A 25,093-nucleotide genomic window follows, 5' to 3' on the forward strand; every position below is an offset into this window, starting at 1 on the left:
TGATCGCCTCTCACATCAACAAAGGTTCAGAACCTGACGCAAATGACCCCACCGATTCCTTTGTCTCGAGCTGCCGCACTCGTTGTTCATTCGGTGCGCAGACCTGGTCCGACACAGCTTCAAAGAGCTTACATCATGTCATTCATTGTTCTATCCGTCATGTTTCACGTCTACCCAGTATTTAGCGGGTTGCGAAGCCACTCCCATTCTCAGCCTGGCAGGCGACCGCAGTCTACAACCACCGTGAAGGCAACGATTTGTCATAATTGCGAAAGATGGACCCTCGTCCCGTTACTCGGAACTCGATGATGCAGTCCAGTTCCCAGAGCTTCGACACTGATGTTTTGGGAACGGGAGCTTCATTCGCACCGAAAGAGTTGGGGAGAGACATGTCGATCGAGACCTTCTTTCTCGATGACGCCGAGTCGAGCATGAAAATACACCCTCACGCGGATAGCAGAGTCTACATTGAATCCCGCTCTCGAAAGCAACACTTTGACTTTGAGTAAGATGAGTCTGAAATGGCAACCCAAGAAACCACGCGACTGGAGCTGACAGTGCATATCGCAGTCTTGTCTTTCTGCACTCGCATGGTGCGGATAGATACGATACTTGGAGATGCGGAGACGTGTTCTGGCCGGACTACGTCGTCGATGACTTCCCAGGAGCCCGAGTGTTGTTGTTCAATCATGACACCAAGATATGGACGCATTTTGGTGTTGAGGATATAGAAAAGACGGCCAGCAACCTAGTACGCGTGCTCGGAAATGCCCGACAAGGTGACTACGGGGGAAAGCCGATAATATTTATCGCACACAGTCTCGCTGGCTTCCTGCTTAAAGCAGTACGTTGCCATGTCTCTTCTACTCCCAACTTGCCATGTTTCTCACCAAACACTTTAATAGGCGTGTATTAAATGTATGCAAGACTCCGAAGACTTAATCGGCGGAAGCATTCTCCATTCCATGAGAGGCGTCATCTTCCTTGGTACACCGCACAGGTCCGTATCTGTGGGCGGGTGGCAGCCCATCTTACAAAGAGTTCACAAAGTAGCTGGCACGTTCCCCGAATCTTCTGCCAACTTGGACGCTGTTGCCGTGAGAGCGGCCGTCGACGTCTTGTCAAAGTTCTACCCGGTTCTTGAGGCAACCAAGATGCGCATCTTCTCATTTTTTGAACAGCACGAAGCATCCGGAGGCAGTTTGCCTACTCTGGTATCTCAAATCTCAGGCAAAACTTCCCTTCATAACCAGTACTGATAGGCAAAAACAGGTCACGAGCTTCGAGAATGGGCTTCATCATCCGTGCGAGACGCGCGAGACACTCCCAGGGAACCATATCACCATGTGTCAATTCGAAAGTCGCCTCGATCCCGGTTATCGAATGCTTAGCAATGCCATCCAAGCCATCCTTTCTGTTCCCGGGAACCTCGATGTGTCCATCTCCAACACCCCAGTCGCGCTTCTGCCGTCTAGGATGGAGCTGAGTACTGTATTTGCTGTCCAAGGTACTGCTGGCATGATTTCTTTACGAGAGTTGAGAACCATGACTGAACTCGTCTACAGATCTTTTGTCTTCGAAAACTCTACAAAAGCCAAGTGACCAGGATGATAATGCCACTCTAACACCGCAATCCATCATGTATCAATTCGCGCCCACTGGTAAGCCTTCATTTAATGCCAAGATTTTCATTCAACTCCTAATATGGCACGCAGTCAAGCTGCGCCGATTAAAGAGACTTTTGGCCTTCCCGCAGTCGTATATCACAGATGATCTTTCTATGCGCAGCCGAGACACGCTGAGCAAAACCGAATGGGTAGTAAACAGTCATGGCTTCAAGGAATGGCTCGACTCCGATAGTCTGCTTATTATCCGAGGACCCAGAGGATCGGGGAAATCGACGCTCGCATACCGAATAGCTCACTTCCTTGGTGTGGAGAAGGAAGAGGACCTCGAAGATACCCCTCGAAGATGTGTGCTGAGCTACTTCTATAGAAATACTCTAGGCTCGGATGATGTCATTGTTCAGATGCTGAACCAATTCCTACTCCAGTTTCTCGAGATTATGCCTGTCCTGGTTCGTCACTTCCCGAATCATCGTGTTTTTGGTCGTGCGAGACCAAGTTGGCCAGAGTGGGATGAGCAAACTTGGACCGCATATGACGAGGATTCGAAAAAGATGTGCCCTGATCTAGATACCTTATCAGGAGAGACCGAGTCGACCCGTGGATTGAGCAGCAAGGACCTTCTCATCAGCCCCTTCACTGTCCCGGAACTTATTGAGATACTGATATCGATTTTCCACGACGAGCTAGTTGGCGAGGTCATCATGGTCATTGACGGTCTGGACGACTCCTCAGAGATATCCAAGTCTCTATTTCAGCGTTTCCTTGAGTTAATTGAGACAATGAGAAGCAAGCAGGTTAAAGTCTGCCTGAGCTGCGATACTGCTCAGATACATTCTTTGAAGCACATCGTGGCTCTGGACACGCTACGTAACTTCGAACCTGTTCTTCAACCAGATGAAAACCTCGATATTCTCTTCCATTCCGCGCACGAGAAGTGCAGAGTGATTCCGTCTTGGAAAAACGAGTTGATGTTACTGGCTGGGACAATTCGTTCTATATGTATGTGGTCCCACCTGGCTGTAAGTCTGGCTCGTCAAATCCTAGGCGGACTATCCTCACTTGATGACTTGAAAGCATTCACTGCCACCTTGGAAGAGTGCCGTGCGGGGGATCTAGAACCAGAAACTGAGATTGATAAGCTTTATCGCTGGGCATTTGATCATTTGATCGTACTTCGCGGATGGAGGCACATGAGTCTGCTTTTCTTGATTGCGGTGGCAGAGCGGCCCCTGAATCTCGCCGAGGCAAATGCCTTGGTTCCCTCTCCATCAGAGTTTGCATCTTGGTGTGGTGAAGGTTATAAGACGGACACTACTCTGTCGGATGAGAGAAATGCGAGCAAGCCTTTCCCCGAAACTGACACAATGCAAGGAGTCCATCCTTTAGAATCGAAGCTTCTCGGACTGGTCAGAATTTCCAACGGCACACTGACCCTCTTTCACCCCGATCTCAAGACTTTCCTCCAGCAGAAATTGTCTGACAGACATCTCAGATTCCACCTTCATTATCATATTGGAATCGCATGTCTTACGTTGCTCCAAGATCTGATACAAGGAAGCAGCCAGATGACATACGACCTGGAGAGTCAGAGGTACACGCTGCCAGTCGAAAACTTCAGTTACCCCTTAAGATACTGGTCCAAGCACCTCTTCGTAGCCCAATCATCTGATCAGTGGATACAACACGAGTCGATGCAGGTTTTGGTTCCGTTGGCGAGACTCTGGGATAACGCCGAGGTTCGCGATCTTATCCACGGGTTCTCCCCGGCTCGGCTTCCACCGGTCTCTGCCTTGTCCATACCTTGTATACTCACTGCTCACGACTTGGCGAAGGTTTTGGAATTTTTCTATTTCCTAGCACCAGGGCAACTGCCGCGCAGGGATATGAATCTGTCCCTAGAACAACGATGTGCCGTTGTGAATTCCGGATCTAAGGCGCAGGCCGTCTTTCAAAGGCACGGACGGGAAAGTGCCTCAAGTGATCAATACGGCAGAACCATTGAGAATTACAAAGCTTGGGCAAAATCAAGACATGACGCGGAGCAGCTTCTTCTTCCTGATTGGATCCGCGAGGCTATAGGGATAGACAAAATGGGTAAATGTGACTGGGGGACAGTACGAGGCATTGCAAAAAACGCCGTTGAGCACAAAAAATTGTCAAAGGATTCCTTTCAGCAATTAATTGCTCTTGCTGTCCGCCGAAACGACGTGGAGTTGGTTGCAGATCTCCTTGATGATGGAGCACGCTGCCATTATATTGACAAAGATGATCCACGGAAGCCTTCTGTTTACCATATTGCTGCCTCAATAGGCAACACGGATTTGGTACAGGAACTCATCCACCACGCCTCACTATTCTGCGCCACTGATGCATTTGGTATGCGTCCCATACACTGGGCTGTTGAGCGCGGCCACCACGAGATGGTCAAACTTCTTGTCACGGCAACATTAAACCAAGATGAGCGAGGCCAAATTCCACTGTTCATGGCCTGCGAAGGCGTCTCACCAACTACAGTATTGGCTGTCTTGAAACAAGGCTTTCCCCCCAGTTTCACTGACAAACTAAATCGAACACCAATGCATGTCGCTTCGTCCATCGGAGCAACAGACGTGGTTCAGCTTCTTTTGTCCAAGGGGGGAAACCCCGAGGCTCAAGACGACAAGGGAATCACGCCACTTCATCTTGCCGCATTTGGAGGTTGGACCGGTGTAGTTGATGAACTATTGGCGTCCGGGGTTTTCACCGATGTTACTACAAACGAGGAGCAAACACCGCTACACTTTGCCTGCGAATCGCCTAACCCTTCATTGGAGGTCGTTTTTACTCTCCTACGGCGGCAAGCCAACCCGTACGCCAAAGATTCCGAAGGCATGACACCGCTACATATCGCAGTGAGGAATGGATCAGTTGCAAAGGTACAGCTGTTGCTTAAATCTGTCACCCACCTTGACGGCGTCGAAGAGCTATTAGAACTAGCTCAAGAAAACCAGGAAATTACACGAATAATCCAGCAATACCATGAGGCATTCCAGATCACCACCATGCGTACTGTGATCAACCAGGGAAAGTTTGTCCCAGAGCTGCAAAGTAAAATTAACGTTGTATTCGTTCATGGATATTACGAATCTCCTACCAAGACGTGGTCCGATGAGTCGGCTTCATGGATGTGGCCTACGAAATACCACCCGAAGAGCGAGTTACAAGCCCGAGTCTTCTTCTGGGACCGCCAGCTTGAACTAACAGATTTCTCGGGCGCAGCAAATTGTAGTGAGCTTGGGACGAAACTCTTAGACTTTGTCCGCAGCACAGTGTATGCTCCAGAACTCTCTTCCAAATCTGGAAAAACCATGCCGCTGGTATTCGTCAGCCACAGCCTCGGTGGTCTGGTAGTGAAAGCAGCGCTCGCTGCTGCAGTCCGGAAGAATGACTCTTGCCTCAGAACTATCAAAGGGCTCGTGTTTTTGGGTACTCCACACCAAGAGTTGGACGAAAATTCATGCAATGATGCGGTTCAGAGGCTAGTACAATCGGCCATTGACAATCGCCTCGACCCTGGGCAGAACAATTCATTGAGAGGACGAACCAAACTAGGATTTGCCCATCCAGAGCAGACTGAGGCATACAATAAACTTGATTTGGACTTTGGAGGAATATGTCGACGTTTACACATCAAGATGCTCTCCATTACAGAAACATTGGGACAGGTAAAGGGCCTTTAATTCCTACTTGGCTGCTTAGGAGACAGTCTACTAACCTTTCAAAGTTCACGCCTCTAGAAGGCATAGACTGTAAACTACCTAATGCGGAAAATGTGAGCGTCGACAAGGATCACGGGAGTCTCCCCAGACTATCGTGCACTGACGATGTTGTCTACGAAAAAATCGTCGAGTTTCTCCATGAAGTCCTGATTCGTGAGAAGCAATCAGAGAGCCACATTTCAGGTGAGTGACGGCGATGCCCATGACCCCAATATCCAATTTGTATTAGGGGGTCTAATATTTTATAGTAGACCTACCAGACCACCAAGACGGCTACAATTACGTCTCCAAGACAACGTCTCCTCAAGCCTCATTCTCACAGCTGTGCCAGCCCAAGTATTCTGAAAAAGGTGTGTGACCATCGGTCTATGGCAAAATAAATTACTGATATGGTGGCAGATATTATTTTCGCTCTGCAAAAAGATTCAAGTGGCTATATCCTTTTACCATCCGACACAGTCGCCTCATCATTGTTGAATTCTATATCCGGCTTCCCAAAAAAGCCGGTGAACTCCAAAATAATAGACTGGCTAAACGATCCCGAGTGTCCATATCTCTGGATTCGAGGCAACACCGGCAGCGGCAAGACTGTCTTGATGGCGGAGCTATACCACCATTTGATCCAAGCCTCTGGAGCTCGGAGTCAACCGGGCACCATGGCGAATCAGACATCAATTACAGGCTTCTGCTTCAACGGACGGCTGCAAGGTCAAAAGACTGCGAGTGATATGCTTCGGTCCGTTCTCCATCATATATGCATTGAACGGGGCGATGTTGTCAATCTCCTCATCCGGGACGGAGACATCGTCGGCACAGATTTTCTCGGATCGTCTTTGTCATGGGTAACTTTGTCGTCGGTTTTTGAAAAGACTGTGGAAGTGGCTTCTGATAGCAGATTCATCCTCATTATTGACGCCTTGGACGAATGCGGGCCCAAAACAGAGCATGATTCAAATTATCTTTACAGAGTATGTCGGTTCATATCTCGCCGCCGACCGCTTCGAAATCTGAAGATATGCTTTTCCAGCCGACCTTCCAGCGTGTTCTTCTCCGAGTTCAGCGAGGTGGCGCAGCTGCGGATGGAAGACTTGAACAGCTCAGATGTTGTCAGAGACGTTGAGCAACGACTACTACTGACAGGCGGCTTCAGCGAGGTAACACTGCAGCAGATGGACCACTTTAGAAGCTCAGATATCGTCAAGTACGTTGAGAAACGACTAGCAAACGGAGAAGTCAACCAGGGACTAGTCGAGGACGTAATCCGCCTTTGTTGGGGAGTCATGCTTCAGACAGCTCCCACTGTTGATAAATTGATTCAACACTTGAAAGACGATTTGGATTTCAACGACCAAATTGTGCATGCCCCCGAATTTCTGGAGACTCTGTATGAGAGAATGTTGGACGATATCCCGTCACACTACAAGAAGGAGGCGGCCAGGATTCTTCGCATTGTCGCCATTGCGCCATTTCAGTTGGACATTGATTTACTATGCATCGCAGTCGAGGACTATATTGTTGACCCCGAAATTTCTATCCAGGCAGCTCCAAGCGAGCTTGTAGCCATCAATGCCAAATATGGATACGATGAACCGAAGAGGAGCGAATCGGACCACGAAGAGCGGAGACTCAAGGCAACTAGGCGTATGAATCGCCGTTGTGGTGGTCTTCTCTCTATTCAAGACGGAAACAACATTCGCTTCATCCATGACTCCGTGAGGAGCTTTGTCTCCAAGCCTCAGAATTCTCAAGGATTACTTGGATAATCGACAGACGCTAGCTTCGACCCTTCTAATAACTTGCTAAGCGCTTGCATTATTCGACTCAAACAAAACCTTGACGAAGAATGGCAAAGCAAGTGCTCCAACGTTGATTACACAACACTTATCAACAACTTGGTGGCTCAAGCACTTGCCGCTGCCTCTCTTGCCGACGATGGCCCTGGAGTGTTTCACCACTACACCCGCCTGTTCAACGAGCTCAGCCTTATATGTCTTCGCATCCAACGACTACAGCCGTTGCCCACTAGCCCGACGTACAAAGTCCCCTTGCCCGATTCCTTCAATGGCATAACACACGAGCACTACCGCTTCCTCCTGGCTATAAAAGCCGAACTATGGTGGTATTTACGCAACAAAGTAAATGAGTACGTCGTCATGCTTAAGGATGGTAGTAATGTCTCCCTCCTCACACATCTCATCAATACAAAGGGCCACGCTCCCCTGGGCGACCGCCATCCGCGACTGCCGTAATCTTCCACCCTCTGGCTTAGTAGAGCCCTTCTTCATCTGCCAGGCTGACCCTAATGACGCTACACCAGATCGAAATGTGTGGCGTGAAGTCTCTTGAGGCGGGCTACCACCTCTTTTCCGTCGATGCAGTGCCATCGAATCCTGGGCCCGCGCAGACATATGAGAATAAGATCAAATGGGTTGCGATTATGAAAATATTTCTGGAATACGGCGCAGATGTCAATGCCAGTTTCCCAGAGACCAGGCTCGACTTGTGCGATCCTCCAGCGGACATGGACCAGACTACGTCTCTGCGCTTCAAAACACTAGAGCCTGAGCAGACGTTGCGGGACGTGCTGAGCCTCAACAGCGAGTACAATAGCGAGTATAGAGAGTATCTAGGGATCATCGAGGAGAAGCGCAATATACAACCGCGCCAAGTAGCGGAAGCGCCCATGTCCCCCCAGCTCATGCCCGTATCGGCGACACCCGAGTCGCCAAGTAAGATGCCGAGGCTTGACCGTCTTTCGCAGTCTTCAACTCGTTCATGCGCACAGCCAGAGACGGGTGGTGTCAGGACAATTGATACCGAGGAAGGGCAGCCGCCGGGGGATCATGCTCAAAGACGGACTTCTCGGTCCACCCAAGAACAGCCTTCCGAGGAAAGTCAACCAGACCAAGAGGTTCAGCGGAATAGGTGGTCTCGTTTACGACAGGGGATTAGTCGTTTCGGGCATAGCCGGACCCCTAAGTAGGTACTGGGGCAACTAAACATTGATGTTTTACGTTGAAATTAATCATGTATTACCCCTTGGTCCTAATCCGGAAGGACACCTAACTCCTATAAATTCTGTGTGGCGTACGTTTACTTAATTTTATAGCCTTGTTAATGTCTGCATATATATATATGTGTGTGTGTGTGTGTGATTTACGTTAATAGCTTATTTTATAATGGCAGTAACAAGCCGTAATTGGGCGTGGCACGATTAGTGCCCTTTTATTTTTGACACAAAGTCGCGACTTGAAAACGCAGGAGCGTGGCATTGTACTTGGCGGATATATATGTCTGATACAATCCTAAGAGTAGGAGTTGATGCTAATATCTATAATGCCGCGTCGTGGTACTATCTCTTTAGCTGCGGAATAACTCGTGGAGGGTCCTTTAACCTACAATTTTCCTAGGTACATGAGTCTCCGCGAGCTATTCTGCAGCTGAAAAGATAAAGAGCAATGACTTGCCCTATTTTAAGGTCCTGATATCTGACACTATTATATGCCACAGATACTTCCCCAAAACTTTGGTGGAACGAAACTGTCCTCGAGCCTGCTAATTAGTAGTGGACAACCCACCAATGTGATTATTAAGATAACATTGAAGTGTCCCGATTATTACTCTAAATCAGGCGCGGTCTTGGCCGAGTGATTGTGTGTTGGCCCCGACCAGCTCTTTTTACATGGCTTCAAATTTTGTAATGGCCCGAGGACCGAGTGGTAGCAGATGGGTTGTTTCGAATTTATCCGGTCCGAAAACAGGGAAGTTGGCATTATTATACAGCCGCACCAGTGTAGCAGTCCGCGGGTACCAAGTCATGCAATATTGGCACCTGGCGGGCGTGACCTCTCCGTCTTGGCTGTCTAGTGATGTCCCCCCAGATGTTGACGATAATAGAAACAAGTCTGGTGTTGTCTGGTACTAAATCTCTTGATAGGGTCCCCAATTGACTCATGTCGGTTTCGGTGTCTATTAGCTTATATGAAACTGCAGCCTGCCGGCCACCTCTAGCCTTTTTTTGATGCTGACTAAATATCAGAATTTACAGGGCAAGCTTGCGGTTGTTTTATCCTTGTAACAATCAAGAGGGCTGCATCTAGCATTACGTATTAAAGCGCGGTGTGCGCTTGTGTTTGCTTGAGGATAATATTTACAGGCGGGATTGCCGCCTCCTTTCAGAGAAAGACTCGCGGGGTGGTCTCTTAGACAGGGTGGATAGCGTGGTAGGCCGTGTTCAGGATTATTTGGAGTTTTAAGAGTTAAGCTTTTAAAATAGTCCTTACTCTCCTCTATGTTATCTTAGAGGGCAAGCCTAAGAACCATGTGTCTAGTCTGTAAAAGAGTATGGATAGGGCTACTGCATAGACTGCTCCCCTAGCTGCTACCACTAACGTTTTCTGTACTATATTGTTAATAAACCGTAGCTATGGGATAACCTTATTTGCCGTAAGTAACCATTTCTCGATGTGCGTGTTAAAAGTAAGCTTACGATCGAGCTAGATTGACTTCTGTGCCTTCTCTTCCTGGTCCTGGTGGAAGACTGATGGGAAGTCTGTTTTGTTTCCTAGAGAATTGCATGACATCTGTCTTATCTGGGTTCAAGGAGAAAGCCTCCCGTTGTCCCCATGCCAGCATTTACGCGATTGCAGTGTCTGTTTCCGCCGTAGTCTCCTTTACAGAGTCTCCTAAAAAGACATGGAGCATCGCTGTGTCGTCTGCACAGCCATACCTTTCTGTTGCCCCAGGCAGAGAGTAGATAGGAGTTGTAGCTAGGAGATGAAGAATCGGTGATAGAGGCCAGCCTTGAGGGAGGCCGCGGAGGAGTGAATTCTGTGGGTTCTGTTTTGGCATGTTGGAATCTAACCAGTGCTTTGTGATGGGAGACAAAATGGTCAATAGGTCCACCATATCAGAAAATCCGGCCATCATTGCCGAAGTCGGAGAATCAGCCTATTGGGGAGAATCGCATCAAAGGCCCCTTTGACATCCATTGTGACGAGTCAAGTGGCAGCACTGAACCTTGAGACCTTGCCGCACATCAATTGATATATCAATCCAGATGTCCCAACATTGAAGGCACCAGGTGTGTGTGTGTGTGTATTTAACGCCTTTGCTGAGGAAAATCCTCACTCCTTTGGAGTATTAGGCGTGCTACGCTATATTAATCTAGATACATGTAGTAAGTCCTTGTATACTTTTGGTAGAAAAGGGGCTATTAATCTTTCTTTTGTCCCTTCCCCGTCAGCGGGTTTTAAGATTCGTGTGATAATACTTGTTGTCCTGTCATTATGTTGTCGACCATTATGGGGGTCCGTCCTTAGTTCTTTTTCAATATCAGGTCTGGTACAATTTACAAAGGAAAGGAAAAAAAACCACTCGAGTGGAAAAAAAAATGATGAGACTGGGACTCGAACCCAGGAGGATTGCTCCATCAGGAAGCTGGTGTTAAGGTAACCTTAACCTGACGCCATAACCAACTCGGCCATCTCACCCGATGCTATTGATTTGAAGGCGCCAGGTGACCACATGGAGTGACCTTTACATGTCAATAGCACCCCCCGGCACCGCTCTTACAGGATACAGGCACCAGCGACCTCTGTTACAGTGCCCGCACGGTGCCGGCACCGCTCCAGTTCCCCATAAAGCCCCCAGTGCCACCACTGAAGTCTGCATGTGGTGGCCGCACGTGCTATTCAATGTTGACATGACCAGACCGTTGACATCAATAATGCTACCATCCCCAGGTGCCATGTCACGCTCGTCTGCATGTGACCATTGATCAAATGGCATGGATCTCTAGCATTCCTTTCCCAACCCTCGTTTCACACTTTAAACGTCTGAATATCCCGCCTACTTTCGCTTTGGCGGCAATGGCAGTACTACTAAAGCTGTCTGTCAAGGCAAAACTTCCGCCGATTTTGACCAATGTCCAGAGACGCAAGACACCTCGATGCAGGGCATGAAAACCTTGCCATCAACAACACTCGCATCCGCCGCTTCCTTACTCTTGTTGCCCTCAAGACTACCGCACGGTTCTTTCGTCGCCAGGGCGCTTGCGTTCCTATTTCGAGACGCTTAATCGTCAAGTCGGATGCCTTTGTCGACTTGACAGAAGGAGCGACAATGAGATTTATCGCCGACAACACCTCGGTCCCTATACCCAAGGTCTGGTGCTCCTTTGTACGCAATGGACGCGTATACCTTGTCATGGAGAGAATACGAGGCGATTGCATCGCGAAAGGATGGGATGATCGATCCAAAGAATCCAAGGACAAGCTCTTGGCGCAGTTGAAGCTCATGGTGGAAGAAATTCGCTCACTTCAGCCTCGCCCTGACGCGGGGGTCGAGAGCTGTGTTGGCGGGTCGTTATTCGATAGCCGGATGCCCCGTCCAGATCGCCGCTTCGGCCCTTTCCAATCCATACAAGAGTTTCACTTGTGGCTGAGGGACAACTTGCGGCCCTCGGAAGCCGAGAAGCCTGAGCAGGCGGCTGAGCAAGATTGGAAGGATGTCAAGGACATGGCCGCTCGACAGGACGGGCCTTGGCCTCGGCCAGTCTTCACGCACGGTGATTTGAACCCATGTAATATAATTGTCCGAGGGGATAAAGTGGTTGGCATCATTGACTGGGAATTTTCTGGTTGGTATCCAAATTATTGGGAATATACGTCTGCGTGGTGCACCCAGATATTGAGAACAGAGTGGCAGGATCTGCTCAGCAGCTTCTTGGAGCCATTCCCAGAGGAGTTGGAGATGGAAAGGACTCGGCAGAGGTGGTGGGGAGAGATCTGAGCAAGGTTCGGCCAACATATCCATTTTGTTCCGAATTACAACCCTCGCCTGATGGCCAAATGCGTAGCCCTGACATGGTGCTATCCCACCGTCTGAGGGACGATTGGACTGTATCGACTCTCTGTCTGGAATAACCTAACAACAGAATGCTGAGCGCCCGAGGCCCTGATTTATGTTCTGCATCCCTCTCATTCGGCCATGGCCCAAAACGGGCCCCAGGTTAAGTCCTACTGTTGAGTGTCTCGAGCAGCAACGATACCAACCAATTTCGGATGACACATTTCACCAGGGCACCAATTTTGAGGGGTCAAATGCGGAGGACTCCGTATTCAGTTGCAACTGCAGTACTAAATGAGACATGCCGACGGTCTGTCCTGGACTTTATAGTGCGCCACCGGAGTCCTCCGAGTATGTGTGACGTTCTGATTTGGAGGTGCCACATCTATGATATAACAGTGACGCTGATGCACGTTGCAACACCTAAAACTATAAAAACGGCCGCACCTTACTCTGTTAAAAGCCGGCACCTGGGACCTTACGTCAAAAGTGCAAGCTTATTGCCTAGAGAATCCTTTGCATCATGCCCACCGCGCGGTCTGGAAAATCTAGCGCCGGAGCGCAGGGTCAGCCAGTTGGGAAGAAGCGGAAAATAGAACCGGCAATGAAATCAGCCCAAAAGCGAAGAATAAAAAAGATGGAGAGCACAAAAATACTGCTGATTCGACGAAAAAGCGCCCACAAAAACAGACGGATGCAAAGCAAGCAGACACCAATACACAAGCACCACCCCATGTCTTGGAAAAGGGAGTGCTATACTACTTCATCCGTGGCCGGGTTGGTATCGATGAACCCAAGTCCATCGACGACATCGCAAGAGGATATCTCATCCTTCGGCCCATCCCCGACGACGCAAAGCTCCACGGTGCACTTCCCACGTCAGCCACAGCCAGACTTATTGCCCTGCCAAAGAAGGCGCTACCTGCAGGCCCAAAGGACAGATTCATGGCGTTTGTCGAAAAATCCCACGCGTCGTATGACGAACTTGGCGAGAAGTTTCTAAAGGGAGGGGTTTACGAGACCAAGACGGCGGGACGGCGTCAATCTCCCGATGCAACGCCCGTAGGGGAAGGCGTGTATGTTCTTACGACGACGGGGCGCGAGAGTCACCTTTCGTACATGGCAACTCTGCCCCAGGAGCTGGGTGAGCTGCAGATGCGCTGTGATTCAACGACAAGGGAGGTTTCACCATCAGTAGCAGGAATCCGACGTACAAGGGCCCGTCGTCTGCACAGTTGCCACAGGACCCAGAGTATCCTCAGTCGTGAGTGCGCATCGATACTCGAGAGAGCAGCTTCAAGTGCGGCATCTGACAAAGTCTGGCAGGGTACTTGACAAGTTCGGGGACTTGCGCCAGGTGGGAGCGCAGCCCGAGTTTATGAATTATCCCCGCGCGCAAATTTTGCTGATTGGACACAAGACGGGGCTTGGTGAGGAGGACAAGAAGGTTGAAGATGGGGAGGATCCGGTCAAGACGTTGGGTCAGCTGGAAAAGGACGACCTTGACAGGATGCAGCATTTATCGCCGGATGAGTCGGATGCAATCTATGCGGATTTGCATAGCAGGAAGATGGCGCACCCGGAGATTCAAAGCGACCTTGGCGGTTAGTCTTTCCAACACCGGGACTTTTCGTGATACCTTTTGATCCCACAGTTGTGCTTTGTGTTCGTCATTTTGAGCCGACACGTGTGCTATTCTCGGCATCGTTCTTCGTCGTCCTGATTCGCGTACCCTAGCTACAATTAGTTTTAGGTTTGGACAAATCAAAAGGCAAGTGTGGCGGGCGGTTGAGTAGCTGGTAGTAGCATCTCTTTTTACGAAATGGTCTCGGTGACTAGAGCCTGGCATGACATGGAACGTCGGGGAATCGCTGCGCGTTCTGTTGGCCATGACTTGACCAGCTCTTTGTATCACGTGCGGCCCGTGCCGGGGCGCGAGCAGTGATTAAGTCAACTGGTAGTGCAACTCGTGCCCCGCAATCCACCAGCTGGTGGCACCGAGCCTGACGGTAGAAAAATGGGGGTGCTGTGGGGTCACAGATCGACACCAGACTCGAACGCATCCGGCGCATTTCTCTCCCGCTGTCTTGAGATCCCCGTTCGGACCCTTGTATATCCTCTTTGGCCCCGAGTCAGAACAAGGGACCTCTAGAATGATGGCACGCAAGAGGAGGCAGAGCAGCTCCAAAAACCACCAACCTCGACGATTACTCCCGAGTAAGCCCGAAGACCGTCGGCGTGGCCCGGTACCCCCAACCCCAGCATCGACATCAATGCGGCGCAAACACCCTACAAAATCTGCTTGCTTGGCTTGTCAAAAGCGAAAGTCCAAAGTATGGCGGTGACTTCTCTTTGCAATCTTGCTTGATGGCTAAGAAACCATATTAATAGTGTAGCGGGGAGCGCCCGACGTGTGCAAGCTGCGCGACCAAAGGCGACACTTGTCTCTACGAAACGGACAGGTCGGGCGAGACACATTTGCAAGCCATCAAGAGGAGATTTGAGGAGATGGAAGCGACCAACACCATGTATGAGAAACTCCATGGGCTTCTCCAAGCCTCAAACGAAGCAGATGCAAAACAAGTCTTTGAAAAGATTCGGCGTGGCGTAGACATTGGGAGCATACTTGTCCAAAGCAAGGAAACCAGTGCCACGACGCCGCCTGGCACAGCGAGCGACGACTCTCCCAGCTCATGTTTCCAACAATTGCGCTCGTGGAAGCACTGCCGCCCTACTTCAAGGAACAACGGGCTGCCGCCCGACTCAGACCAGTCAACTATACTGACTCTTCCCCCGCGGCCACTCGACGCCTACGTGTCTCACTGGCATCAGGATAGGTGGACCCAGATAGGATGGACAAAGGCGCACATACATCACCTCATCGACGCCATTTTTTCTTGGGACTACCTCCCTTTCAGCCTTTTATCTCACGATCTTTTTCTGCAGAGCTTCTACAGTGACTCGAGCCAGTTTTGTTCCTCGGCATTGGTGTGCGCCATCCTGGCACTGGCATGTCGCCTGGTAAACGAAGACAAGGACGAACTTGAAGTTCTCCCATCTGGGTGGATTGGGAGCAAAACCTTCTTTGACCAGGCTAATGCGAAGCTGCACAAACACCGGTCCAAGGTCCTTCCGGATATACAAGCAATCGGGGTGCTCTCACTCTATCACCTGCGGTGTGGACAAGAAGCCAAGGCTCAGGAGTATGCGGAAAATTTCATCGCTAATATTAAAGAGCATCACGACCCCGAGTCTTCGGTTCGCAACAAGAGTAAGCAATACGAGAGAGTGCTGGACATTACCTACCATGGGGCGGTGTCGCTGTCTCGGTATGTGAATAAAAGATGCCATGACTTGTGTTGGGTGGCGATTTGACATGTTTTGCAGCATGTTACTTTTGACCACGGGGCGCGTGTTTACCGCCCAGCTTTCCGCCGCTCAAGCACATGTATCCATCTTGAATACGCTACATCCGATTATGCAAGCCAGAAACGGCGGTCGTGGGTCTAGTCCAGGTGCGTACTCGAAGACAGAGACAAACTAGTCGAGAGTCTGCTGGGTAACAGGATCGCAGCCTTGACCCCAGGAGGGCGCAACTTGCAGATGCTTGGTATGCAGATCATCTCGGGCAAGATCTTTGAGTTGACCGAATGGGTGTACAATTTCATAGCGTTGGCTCGCTCAAACATCCCAAGTGGCCCGGCGAACGTGAGGGCCTTCTACGAGAAGTGTCTGGACTGGTACAAGGAGTTGTTTGCCTATGCCGAAAGTGACTGCGGCAGAACGCCGTTTGTACTATTCGCCCAGTAAGCACACGACGCCGGCAAAGGGGCACAGGCACCTAACAGATGATGCAGCATATATTACCACTACTGCCTCCTATGTGCTTTCCGGCCCCTCATCGGCAAGGACATGGGAAGCACCGACATCCGGCCATTTACGATATGTAAAGAGACTGCGCAGTCCGTCCTGGCCCTGACTCAGTCCTACGATGACCTTTTTACTCTTCGCCGCGTGTCTGGACTCATGCCTTATTTCGTTTGCACTGCCGGTATGCTTGGTCTGAGTATGGAAACCGAGGGCAGGTCCATGAGCTCGGTGCACCTACGCCTACAGCACACTGGACAGGAGGATGAAACGATGCCCGTGCAACAATCTCCGAGCCCGGATGAAGGCAACGTACGGATGGCATCGCCATATATCACAATGTCGGCGACCGACCATGCGCGCCTGCTGCTTACCAAGATGGGCTCCGCACATCCGGCAGCGAATATTGCCAGGAACCAGCTTCAAATAACCTGACGAATCCGGGTACTGCGTGACATATATCCGAAGCGGACTCGGCAATGTAGTCATCTTGCAAACATTGCCCTCTCTCCTTCATGATGGACCCGTCGTCATGGGGCAAGCTCACGAAACTCCTTCCACCTCTCCTGCCGTGGTGCGCTGCGGGAAGCCCGGGTCGCCCTGAAGCACGTTTGGCGTGGGAGATGAGTGCAATTTTTAGCGTTTGGTCCAAATTGGTACCGTTTCTGGCAGGCGTCTCATCTTGCATCGATTCCCAAGGTTTTGGCTTGTTGCATTGGCGAGGGGGGACAAAATGTGTTCCAACGCACGGTAGCTATTACTACACACAACTGAAAGATTGGCGTTGATACCACAGAAATAGAAAACGCTCCGATATTCATTAAGAGACTATGTCAAAAATGCTTGACTCTACAAACAAGAGGGGACGGGTTAGGACCGTACATTGAGAATTTACGAACCAGTCCCCCTTGCCAAAAAAAAAAAAAAAAAAAAAAAACAGAGAAAGAAAAAGGAAGGAAAAAAAGCAGAAAAACTCCTCCGACTCCAAGCTAAATGTAGTAAATTTTCTGCTAGCAACTCGACCGTATCCCCCTCCGCACACATTTACTACAAAATCACCTGTCTGGCTTCCGTCGTTTTAGCAAACGGAGATTCTCGGCCTAGGATACGTGCCGGGCGCTGGGTCGAGGTACGCGAGCGACCTTGTTGGGTCTTTTTGTTCCAGGGGACAAAAGTATAATGTTTCTTGCTCTGATAGCCTGCGGACTCATGTATGACGGAATTGGCTCGTCATCTTTGTGTGCCAGACCCGTCGCAGGAGCCATGCTGTGACTGTTTGACACGAGAGTCGATATTGGACGTCTAGGATGCCACGGAGCCGGAAAAGCACGCCCCGGCGGGGTGTAACTCATCTTGTATTGACATGGAGACGACGGTATCGTTTCCGTGGCGATGTCCAGACTGCCACAAGAAGCGGGAGGATTAGCTGGCCGCGGCTCACTTGTCTCGACGGACGAGCAACTACCAAATGGAGCAGTGCCAGCTTCCGGGCACGGTAACGGCAGTGGCCCGGTGCCTACTGGGGCCACGTATCCAGGAACGTTGGGGCTGGCCTTGATTGCTGGCGGATATGTCGTGGGCATGATGCCTTTGGTGTGCTTATTTTGATACGACGGCAGTCTCCAGTTCTCAGCGGTCGTGTTGTAAGAGGCCATGAGGAGATTGGCAGACACCATGATTTTGCCTTGTGGCGTTTTTATCCCATAAAATTCGCTGTTGTCATATGGAAGAGTTGACGGCTTCATGACTATACCGTCCCTTGAAATGAATGCACAACGGACCTTGATGCTTTGAAGCAAGTGGGCTTGATCTGGTATCCCTTTGAAAGAAAGCTAAGGCATATGATTGTCGTAGTGTCTTATTGAAATGGAAATACGTAGAATTATTCGGTCACCACCTTGTATTTATGTCGCTGGGCGGAGTAGCTCGGATGGACAGATTCCAATGTATTCCATCATGATCAACACCCGGAAAACTTGAATACTGCATGAAGGCGACGCTTTGGTCTGAAAAAGCCGGAGGATGGTCCGAGTTCAAGATGCTACTGTTTTGTCGACGGCTCCATCTGGCTATAAAGCCGGGCTCAATGCCGCACTGACAAGTTCCTCACAGTTCGCCATGGCTGCTTTGTTGTCCCAGCTGACCCGCCAAGGCGGCGGTAGAAATAGAGATGACGGAACCCACTGAACAGATATTATGACTCGTCATTCTAGAGAACATCTGTGAGAGCGTACCCCTGGTTCGGACAGCCTGCGCCATCGCTAAGCCCCTGACGCGGGAACGCTGCCTTTTAGGTTTTGGTTGCAACTACGTACTCGGATGCCTCCAGCACAGCTGATTGGATTGACCGTGCCCAAAGAGGCTGCTAGAATCTGAAAAAGGCGACGGTCTGACCTCATAGTGCAGCAAGGTCATTTGTCCCTCGGAGATCGCTCCTGATGCGCAGCAGCCACGGCATTGTGACATCACAGATGCTTAAAGCAGCATATCACACGACGAGTGTAAGTATACGATCTATCCCTAAAAACCCGAATAAAGGGAATATGATGCACAAATCGCAGACGGCAATGTGGGGAAGGGAGTTCCAGTCCGTGGGATTAATGCCTATGGTGGACGTCGCAAGCTCTTGGGTGCAGCAATCAGTTACCTCCGGAGACAGCTCCGACGAGCATGATTGGCCCGAATATCGCAGACCAAAAACCTCGACAGGCAAAGATGTGCACATGGGGTTGTCGCCTGCGAGACCAGTCCTCCGGGGCAGGAGTTGCAGCATCGTGACGTTGCGAGCCGTCAAGGCAGCACGTTGCCGCGATAAATCTGCCGCATGCTTTCCCCCAACATCGTCATATCGAAAGTCTTTGCTAACCGTAGCGAGACACTTGTCTGTCCAGCGCGTGCCCTGTCTGAGTTTTAGAACTCGGGCAGCGTGATCCGAAACCGGCTGCGGTTATGTTGGGTGAACGCCTTGCACAGAGCATTTTGTGCTGTCAACTTCGACTTGGCTCGATCTGTAGCCCCTTTGTAAGGCGACTTTGATCCTTTGATCGTGGTAAAGAGCACCGCCAAGGACCGGAGCGGACCTAAGACCATGCTTGACCGAGGAGACTCGGAAAATCCGGACGATGTTGTACTCGAGACATTCGCCTCGGGCAATTGGCTCTTCAACAACATGGAACAAGAAGCCCTATCTGGAATTGACTAGAAGACAGATGCCATTCAAGTTTCTGAGCAACATGTCCCGCATAAAATTACTACCAGGTACTTATGTAACTTATCAACATATCAAGATGATGCACATTTTCCCGGGGCGGACAGTGCCAAAAGAGCGATATGCCTCCGCTCATCGGATTCGTAGAGAATCAGGTCTTTATCCCCTGAACTGAATAATGAGAGCCGGCTCTATGGTAGACTCAACCAGCTACGTCCGGGCTTCATCAGTCGCCGCTCCAGAAACCGGGGTTAGGTCGCATTGTATAACACAACAGCAAGGCACCTATGTGCGATACGTCCTTCTCAAGCTTTGAAAGAGAGACAAACGACAGATATAATTACAAACTAGAAAATAGGGGGCATGGCTTAGACAGATCTATATGGCGCCTGCCGCTGGGCAACTTGGCTTTCCACCGTCGGATCCAAATTGTGCCTGGGCGGTATCTCCCAGCTTGCTGCTGTCTACTCGCGGGTCAAGAACGTTGCCTAGACGGGAGATGTGTCTCGGTCTATGCTTGTTGCCGCCTTCAACATAGGCAGGCGGCGGCGGTGGAAATCGTGGTGTCATAATGACATGCTTACACCAAGCTCAAGAAATCACCACCATCATGTCCTTGACGTGGCCCAAGCAGCCGAGACCACCATGATTGTCTGTCAGTCATACAGCGACGTCATATTGAGATTCCTACAATACGGTTTACATTTGAAGTGGTTGTACCGGGTGCCATCTGCTCGGAGAGTGTTCGTCACCGCAAACAACTCACCGTGTCTCGCCATTCATGCTCTATGTACTCATTACGTCGCCCATACATCAAGTTGTCACATAATCTTCCATTCTCGAGACACAGGATGATATCATTTAGTAAATCTTTTCTTTGTCTCTCGCCTCTCCTTATGTCAAGGAAGTATGGCTTTGGGAGCAGGTTACGCCAGCCCGCGTTATCACGCTCGTGATAAGTGGATGTTAAAAGGATCAATGTCGACCGCGAGGGTTGTTTAAATCCAGTCAAAGAAACTTGTCAATCAGTCAAACTTATTTCTGAAATAAAACCCCGACATTTCGATTTACAACGGAAACCCCAAAAGAAGTCGTTCAGAAAGTCTCCCACCCAGCATCCGGTGATAAGGCGACACCACCGAAGACAAGCCTGGTCTCGAGCGAGACATTGATGACACCAAAGCCAACCGAGGTCCACCTCTAGCATACTGAGAAAGGGCAAGCCCCCTACGTCCCGTGTGGCCAGCTCACAGGCAAGAATGCTCTTATTACTGGCGGAGACTCTGGAATTCCTCGATCTGTGATAATTATTCTTGCCATGGAAGGGGCCAAAGTGGCAGTTGTATACCTACCCGCCGAAGAAGATGCGCAGCACACAAAAGCCCAAATAGAAAAGAATAGAGGGGAGATTGTCCTCATTTCCAGCGACTTGAGCCACTGAATCAACTGCACCGACGTCGCAGAAAGGATCAAATCCACATTTGGCATGGTAGATATTCTAGTATACAATGCCACTGCTCGAAACGAAAAGGGCACTATTTTCGACATATCCGAGTATGTCTATTCACCAGTTCAATCAACTGCCCTTCTCACATGCTAACTCGTACTAGAGAACAATGGGCTTCTACCTTCCGCGTTAATACCGATTCCTACTCCTATCTAACCAAGGCTATTTTGCCTTTTATGGCCAAGAACGGCTGCATCAGCAATAGCGCATCGGTAGACTCGTATATTGGCGTTCCCAGCAGACTCGACTACGCCACTACTAAGGCTCCTATTATCGCCTTCACTCGCTCCTTGTCCAATTATCTGATCAAGAAGGGCCTACGGGTGAATGCCGTTGCCGCTGGACCAGTTTGGACCCCATCGGTTGCGTCAGGAATGGAAAAGCCTAGGCAGCAAGGACATGGGTTGGGGAATTGGACGCCAATGGATTGAATTGGCCAGCCAGGCCAGCTACATCTTCCTCGCAGGGAATGGGAGTCAGTTTGTGAGTGGGGGGACACTACATCCCAACGGAGGTATTGTGGTGAATGCACATGTGGCTAAATGTTCCGAGAAGGTGTTTGAAAAGCGTCTAGCCTACTTAGTTTCAATCCTTGACTACTTTCCTTGAATTGCATGCTAAAGCCCTACGCTTCAATGCTCAGATTTGTGTCTTTTGTAGCGACGCCTTGGTTGACTCGAAGAGATCTGTGAAGCTCCCGTGCGAGATTAGTGTGCTGGGTGAGGATTGGTGGACAAAAAGTCAATCTTGATGCATAAACTTTGAGGGCTTAGCCACGCTCTTACCTTGGTTAGTAGCGAAGCATCATCGGATTGACAGAATCCAGCCATCATTCCGGTCGTCATCTGATATGGGAAATGCATTGTATGCTTAGAGAACTGACATGGCGTTTTACATGGTACTATCTCGTCTGTTTTCCATCACGCCGCGACTCCTTTGCTACCGAAATCATCCGATGGCCGCAAATCATATTTGAGACTCCGTTCTCGGTCTCTATTTTCTTATGCCACTATCTATCTGATGATTTGGACTATGAGGCGGCCACTCATTACACTGAGTGCTGTCCGTTGCTTTCAGCAGACCGCATACTGGATCCCCTCACGAACTGATCAAAGCGGTAACGCCAACGTCTGATCTTGTCTTGGACGTATCAAAACTATGTGCCTGCATTCGTATGAATTGTGATTAAATACGAAATAGCCACTGCTGATTTCGTGCTCCGATACCAGCCTGAGCCATCTCGTGGCTAGGGTATTGAATTTCTTCCGTCATAGGAACGCTTTCGCCGCTCATCAGACCAAGCTCCATCTGTGCCAGACGCAGCGTGAGAGCAGGCCAAGACAACAAGTGATGCCGTTTCCACGAATGGTTGATAAATAATTCGACCTGCCCGAAACTGGTTCCTGTTATGTCATCGTCTAACTTTGACGGATTGGAACCTTGTGTTGCACGTTGAGCACCATTATGTTAGCCTTCCGACTCACTATTTGGCGCTGCGCACAATGGGCAACGCGAGCGACCGCTTAACAATGGGAATATTCCCATTCTATGTTCGTTATTTGGTTAGTTCTCAGAATGAATCCTTTCTGTTCCTTGCCTGGCTTAACGTTGTAGGGTGCCTCAAGGCCGCGAGCAACTCATGTGTCGGGCTCCCCTGAGGTCCAATAATTAACTTTTAACGGCCTTCTCCATCTGCTAAACCTACGGACGAAAGTTTTAGTTTGGCTCTCTTTAAATCTTGGAGTTTAGATTTTTCCGAAAGTCTATCGTAGCCATCGGCGGTATTTTGAGTTTGCGCCATAACCACGCTCCTGCTCCACTGCACATTTTGTCTTTGAAGACCATTGCTTTTGGTATCTGACTGAATAGACTCTTCAACACTTTTAGAAGTGGCTGACATTCCAAGATGTTGGCGTGGCCTTTGCACCAGTCATTGAGGCGAGAGCCATCACTTCACCCGACGTGGACGCAGGGCTGGCCCGCAGCACATCAACGACACTGTAGCCAATTTATACCAAATCTACGCTTCCGGGCATATTAGTATAGATCTTCGCAAATTTTCTGACTGTTTTCGGGTATTCTATTCTGTTTCCGGTAGATGATTTTACTGCCTTGTATTTCGATGCAACGTGGACTAAGCTATGTGATGTCCCAGTCCGGTAGCAGACAGGCCTATCTCATCTGCCTGTCGAGCTCCTCAGACGAGTATAAAGATGTGAGGGCATGTAGGCCTAAATTACCATATGGTTCGTCTTATCGGCAACAAGTTGTGACAACTTGCGAGTTTTTCAGTCACCCACTTCGTCAAGTTCATTGACATTTGCCCAAGCTCATTTTGCTATCTTGCTCCGAGACCACGAGGCAAAATGAAGGTCACTCAGCTTGTGGTTGCTGCCTACCTGGCCTCTGGACTTGCTGCCGCTGGTAAGGCTCTTGCTGATGTTAGCAAAACTTCTACAAGTATTCTAACTTGAGCCAGATACTATCAATCCTGCTCCAGACCAAAAACATGACGGTGACAAGACTGCTGCGACTTGGAAACCTGAAAGCAAGCAGCCTGCCCCAACCTGGAACCCAGAGAGCCAGAAGCCTGCAACAACCACCTTGAAGCATGAGACCAGCAAGCCTCCTCCGACTTCCAAGCATGAGCCTACCAAGCCTGCTATAAGCTCTAGGCATGAAAGCAGCAAGAAGCCTCCCCCAAGCACCAAGCATGAGACCAGCAAGAAACCTGTCTCAACCACCAAGCGTGAGAGCAGCAGGCGTCCCCTCACCAGCTCTAAACACCAGACAAGCAAGCCTACAGCAAGGTCTACAAGTGAGAGAAGCAAGTCCCGTACTCGCTCCGAAAGCGTTAAATCGAGGAGCACCAGAACACAGGCTACAACGGAGAGGAAAACTAGAGTAACATCGCCTGGACCGACGCAAGCTCAAACAACGGCTGCACCACCGCCTGAGTCGTCAGAGGCTGTACCACAGCCACCTGTTGTACCGCAGCCGGTACCACAGCCGCCTGAGGGTGGTCCACCAGGGGCAGTTCCTCCCGAGGTTGGAGGTACTCCGCCCGAGAGTCTGCCTGGCCCGGTCGGCGGTGGTGGTCCCGGTGGTGCTCCCGGTGCTCCCGGTGCTCCCGGCGGCGGTGGTCCTGAAGGTGGTCCTGGTGCCCCTGGTGCCCCCGGCGGCGGTGGTCCCGGAGGTGGTCCCGGAACTCCTGGTGCCCCCGGTGGCGGTGGTCCTGGAGGCGGTCCTGGTGCTCCCGGTGCTCCCGGTGCTCCTGGAGGTAGTGCTCCCGGAGGCGGCCCTGGTGCTCCAGGCGCTCCTGGTGGTGGTGGTCCCGTAGGTGCTCCAGGCGCTCCCGGTGCGCCCGGAGGCGGCGGTGGTTTGCCACAGCCGGCCAGCGGCCAGCCGGGAGGAGGCGCCGGACAACCTCAGCCTGTTAACCAACCTGGAGAAGCCGGTCCTGCCAATGTTCAGCAACCTGGGCAAGCCGGCGCCGCTCCTGCCATTGCTGAGCAGCCTGGTGAAGCCGGCGCCGCTCCTGCCGGTGCTCAGCCACCCGGGCAAGCCGGCCCAGCCAACGCTGAGCAACCTGGTCAACCTGGTCAACCGGGCCAACCGGGCCAACCGGGCGGGCAAGGTGGCGGCGCTGCCCAGCAGTCTCCTGGGGGTGAGCAACCCACAAGCCCGCCGAGTCCAGGTCCTGCCGATAAGGCAAAGGTTGGACTGGGGGCTGTCCTTGGCGCCTTTCTTGCCATTCTCCTCCTCTAAGCACAAGTTACATCAGGTCTCGTTAACCCTTATTGTTTCTACAATCGTCCTATCAAGATGTCATGTTGGGCCCCACGAACTTCTTCCAATACTGAAGATGGATTTGTGGGAGCGCGTGATGGGGCTCGGTTTGTGGAGAGAGGTATCGTGTGTAACTCTTAGAGGTGTCGTTTTCTAGTGGCCAAGATATAATACGTTGCCAAACTTCTTCCAGCTTTAACGAGTGACGTTTGTTTAACAAGTAGATGTCTTCGACTTTTTCATATATATTTATGTGTAATAGTCCAAGTAACTGGTTGTGTAGATAGCTAGGACACTACTACCGAGCAAGAGTGCAAACCTAGCAGCTATCGGCACCAGCTCGTTTCACAAGGAAGAGCAGGCGAAATCAACTCCAGATGTCTAGGTTGGCCCAAGACTCTCAACCCACCCCTATGAGTGATGGAAATGGTTATCTGGGTGCTTACCAAGAAAAGCAGATTTCTCTATACGGATATAACAACTTTGC

The 25,093-nt window shown here is 50.4% G+C and overlaps 7 protein-coding genes and 1 non-coding gene across 8 annotated transcripts; 7 read left to right on the forward strand and 1 right to left on the reverse strand.

The window, feature by feature from the left end:
• Positions 1–275: 275 nt before the first annotated feature.
• ANK1_4 (Ankyrin-1) lies at positions 276–7,635 on the forward strand (the record flags this gene model as incomplete). The annotated part of the gene is made up of 10 exons (XM_014686022.2): positions 276–505; positions 571–844; positions 906–1,214; positions 1,273–1,507; positions 1,566–1,661; positions 1,716–5,332; positions 5,392–5,569; positions 5,635–5,736; positions 5,786–7,027; positions 7,157–7,635. 10 exons carry the CDS (start codon positions 276–278, stop codon positions 7,633–7,635), a joined length of 6,762 nt encoding a protein of 2,253 aa, XP_014541508.2.
• A 74-nt stretch (positions 7,636–7,709) lies between these two features.
• G6M90_00g105200 (uncharacterized protein) lies at positions 7,710–8,369 on the forward strand (the record flags this gene model as incomplete). Its single annotated transcript, XM_014686023.2, has 1 exon — positions 7,710–8,369. The coding sequence occupies one exon, from the start codon at positions 7,710–7,712 to the stop codon at positions 8,367–8,369; it is 660 nt and encodes a 219-aa protein (XP_014541509.2).
• Positions 8,370–10,779: 2,410 nt separating this feature from the next.
• On the forward strand, positions 10,780–10,878 carry G6M90_tRNA00000110. The gene has a single exon. It is a non-coding gene; the product is annotated as a tRNA-Leu (tRNA).
• A 433-nt stretch (positions 10,879–11,311) lies between these two features.
• On the forward strand, positions 11,312–13,844 carry G6M90_00g105210 (uncharacterized protein; the record flags this gene model as incomplete). The annotated part of the gene is made up of 5 exons (XM_066131669.1): positions 11,312–12,026; positions 12,095–12,183; positions 12,911–13,311; positions 13,437–13,499; positions 13,562–13,844. The coding sequence occupies 5 exons, from the start codon at positions 11,312–11,314 to the stop codon at positions 13,842–13,844; spliced, it is 1,551 nt and encodes a 516-aa protein (XP_065987734.1).
• Positions 13,845–14,761: 917 nt separating this feature from the next.
• On the forward strand, positions 14,762–16,537 carry fl (Conidial development protein fluffy; the record flags this gene model as incomplete). The annotated part of the gene is made up of 4 exons (XM_014686025.1): positions 14,762–15,564; positions 15,623–15,750; positions 15,810–16,041; positions 16,093–16,537. 4 exons carry the CDS (start codon positions 14,762–14,764, stop codon positions 16,535–16,537), a joined length of 1,608 nt encoding a protein of 535 aa, XP_014541511.1.
• A 3,151-nt stretch (positions 16,538–19,688) lies between these two features.
• G6M90_00g105230 (uncharacterized protein) lies at positions 19,689–19,880 on the reverse strand (the record flags this gene model as incomplete). Its single annotated transcript, XM_066131670.1, has 1 exon — positions 19,689–19,880. One exon carries the CDS (start codon positions 19,878–19,880, stop codon positions 19,689–19,691), a length of 192 nt encoding a protein of 63 aa, XP_065987744.1.
• A 916-nt stretch (positions 19,881–20,796) lies between these two features.
• G6M90_00g105240 (uncharacterized protein) lies at positions 20,797–21,248 on the forward strand (the record flags this gene model as incomplete). The annotated part of the gene is made up of 2 exons (XM_014686026.1): positions 20,797–20,864; positions 20,921–21,248. The coding sequence occupies 2 exons, from the start codon at positions 20,797–20,799 to the stop codon at positions 21,246–21,248; spliced, it is 396 nt and encodes a 131-aa protein (XP_014541512.1).
• A 1,935-nt stretch (positions 21,249–23,183) lies between these two features.
• Positions 23,184–24,585, forward strand: G6M90_00g105250 (uncharacterized protein; the record flags this gene model as incomplete). The annotated part of the gene is made up of 2 exons (XM_014686027.1): positions 23,184–23,241; positions 23,297–24,585. 2 exons carry the CDS (start codon positions 23,184–23,186, stop codon positions 24,583–24,585), a joined length of 1,347 nt encoding a protein of 448 aa, XP_014541513.1.
• Positions 24,586–25,093: the final 508 nt, after the last annotated feature.

Source organism: Metarhizium brunneum, chromosome 6 (assembly GCF_013426205.1).
Source record: "Metarhizium brunneum chromosome 6, complete sequence".
NCBI lineage: Eukaryota > Fungi > Ascomycota > Sordariomycetes > Hypocreales > Clavicipitaceae > Metarhizium > Metarhizium brunneum.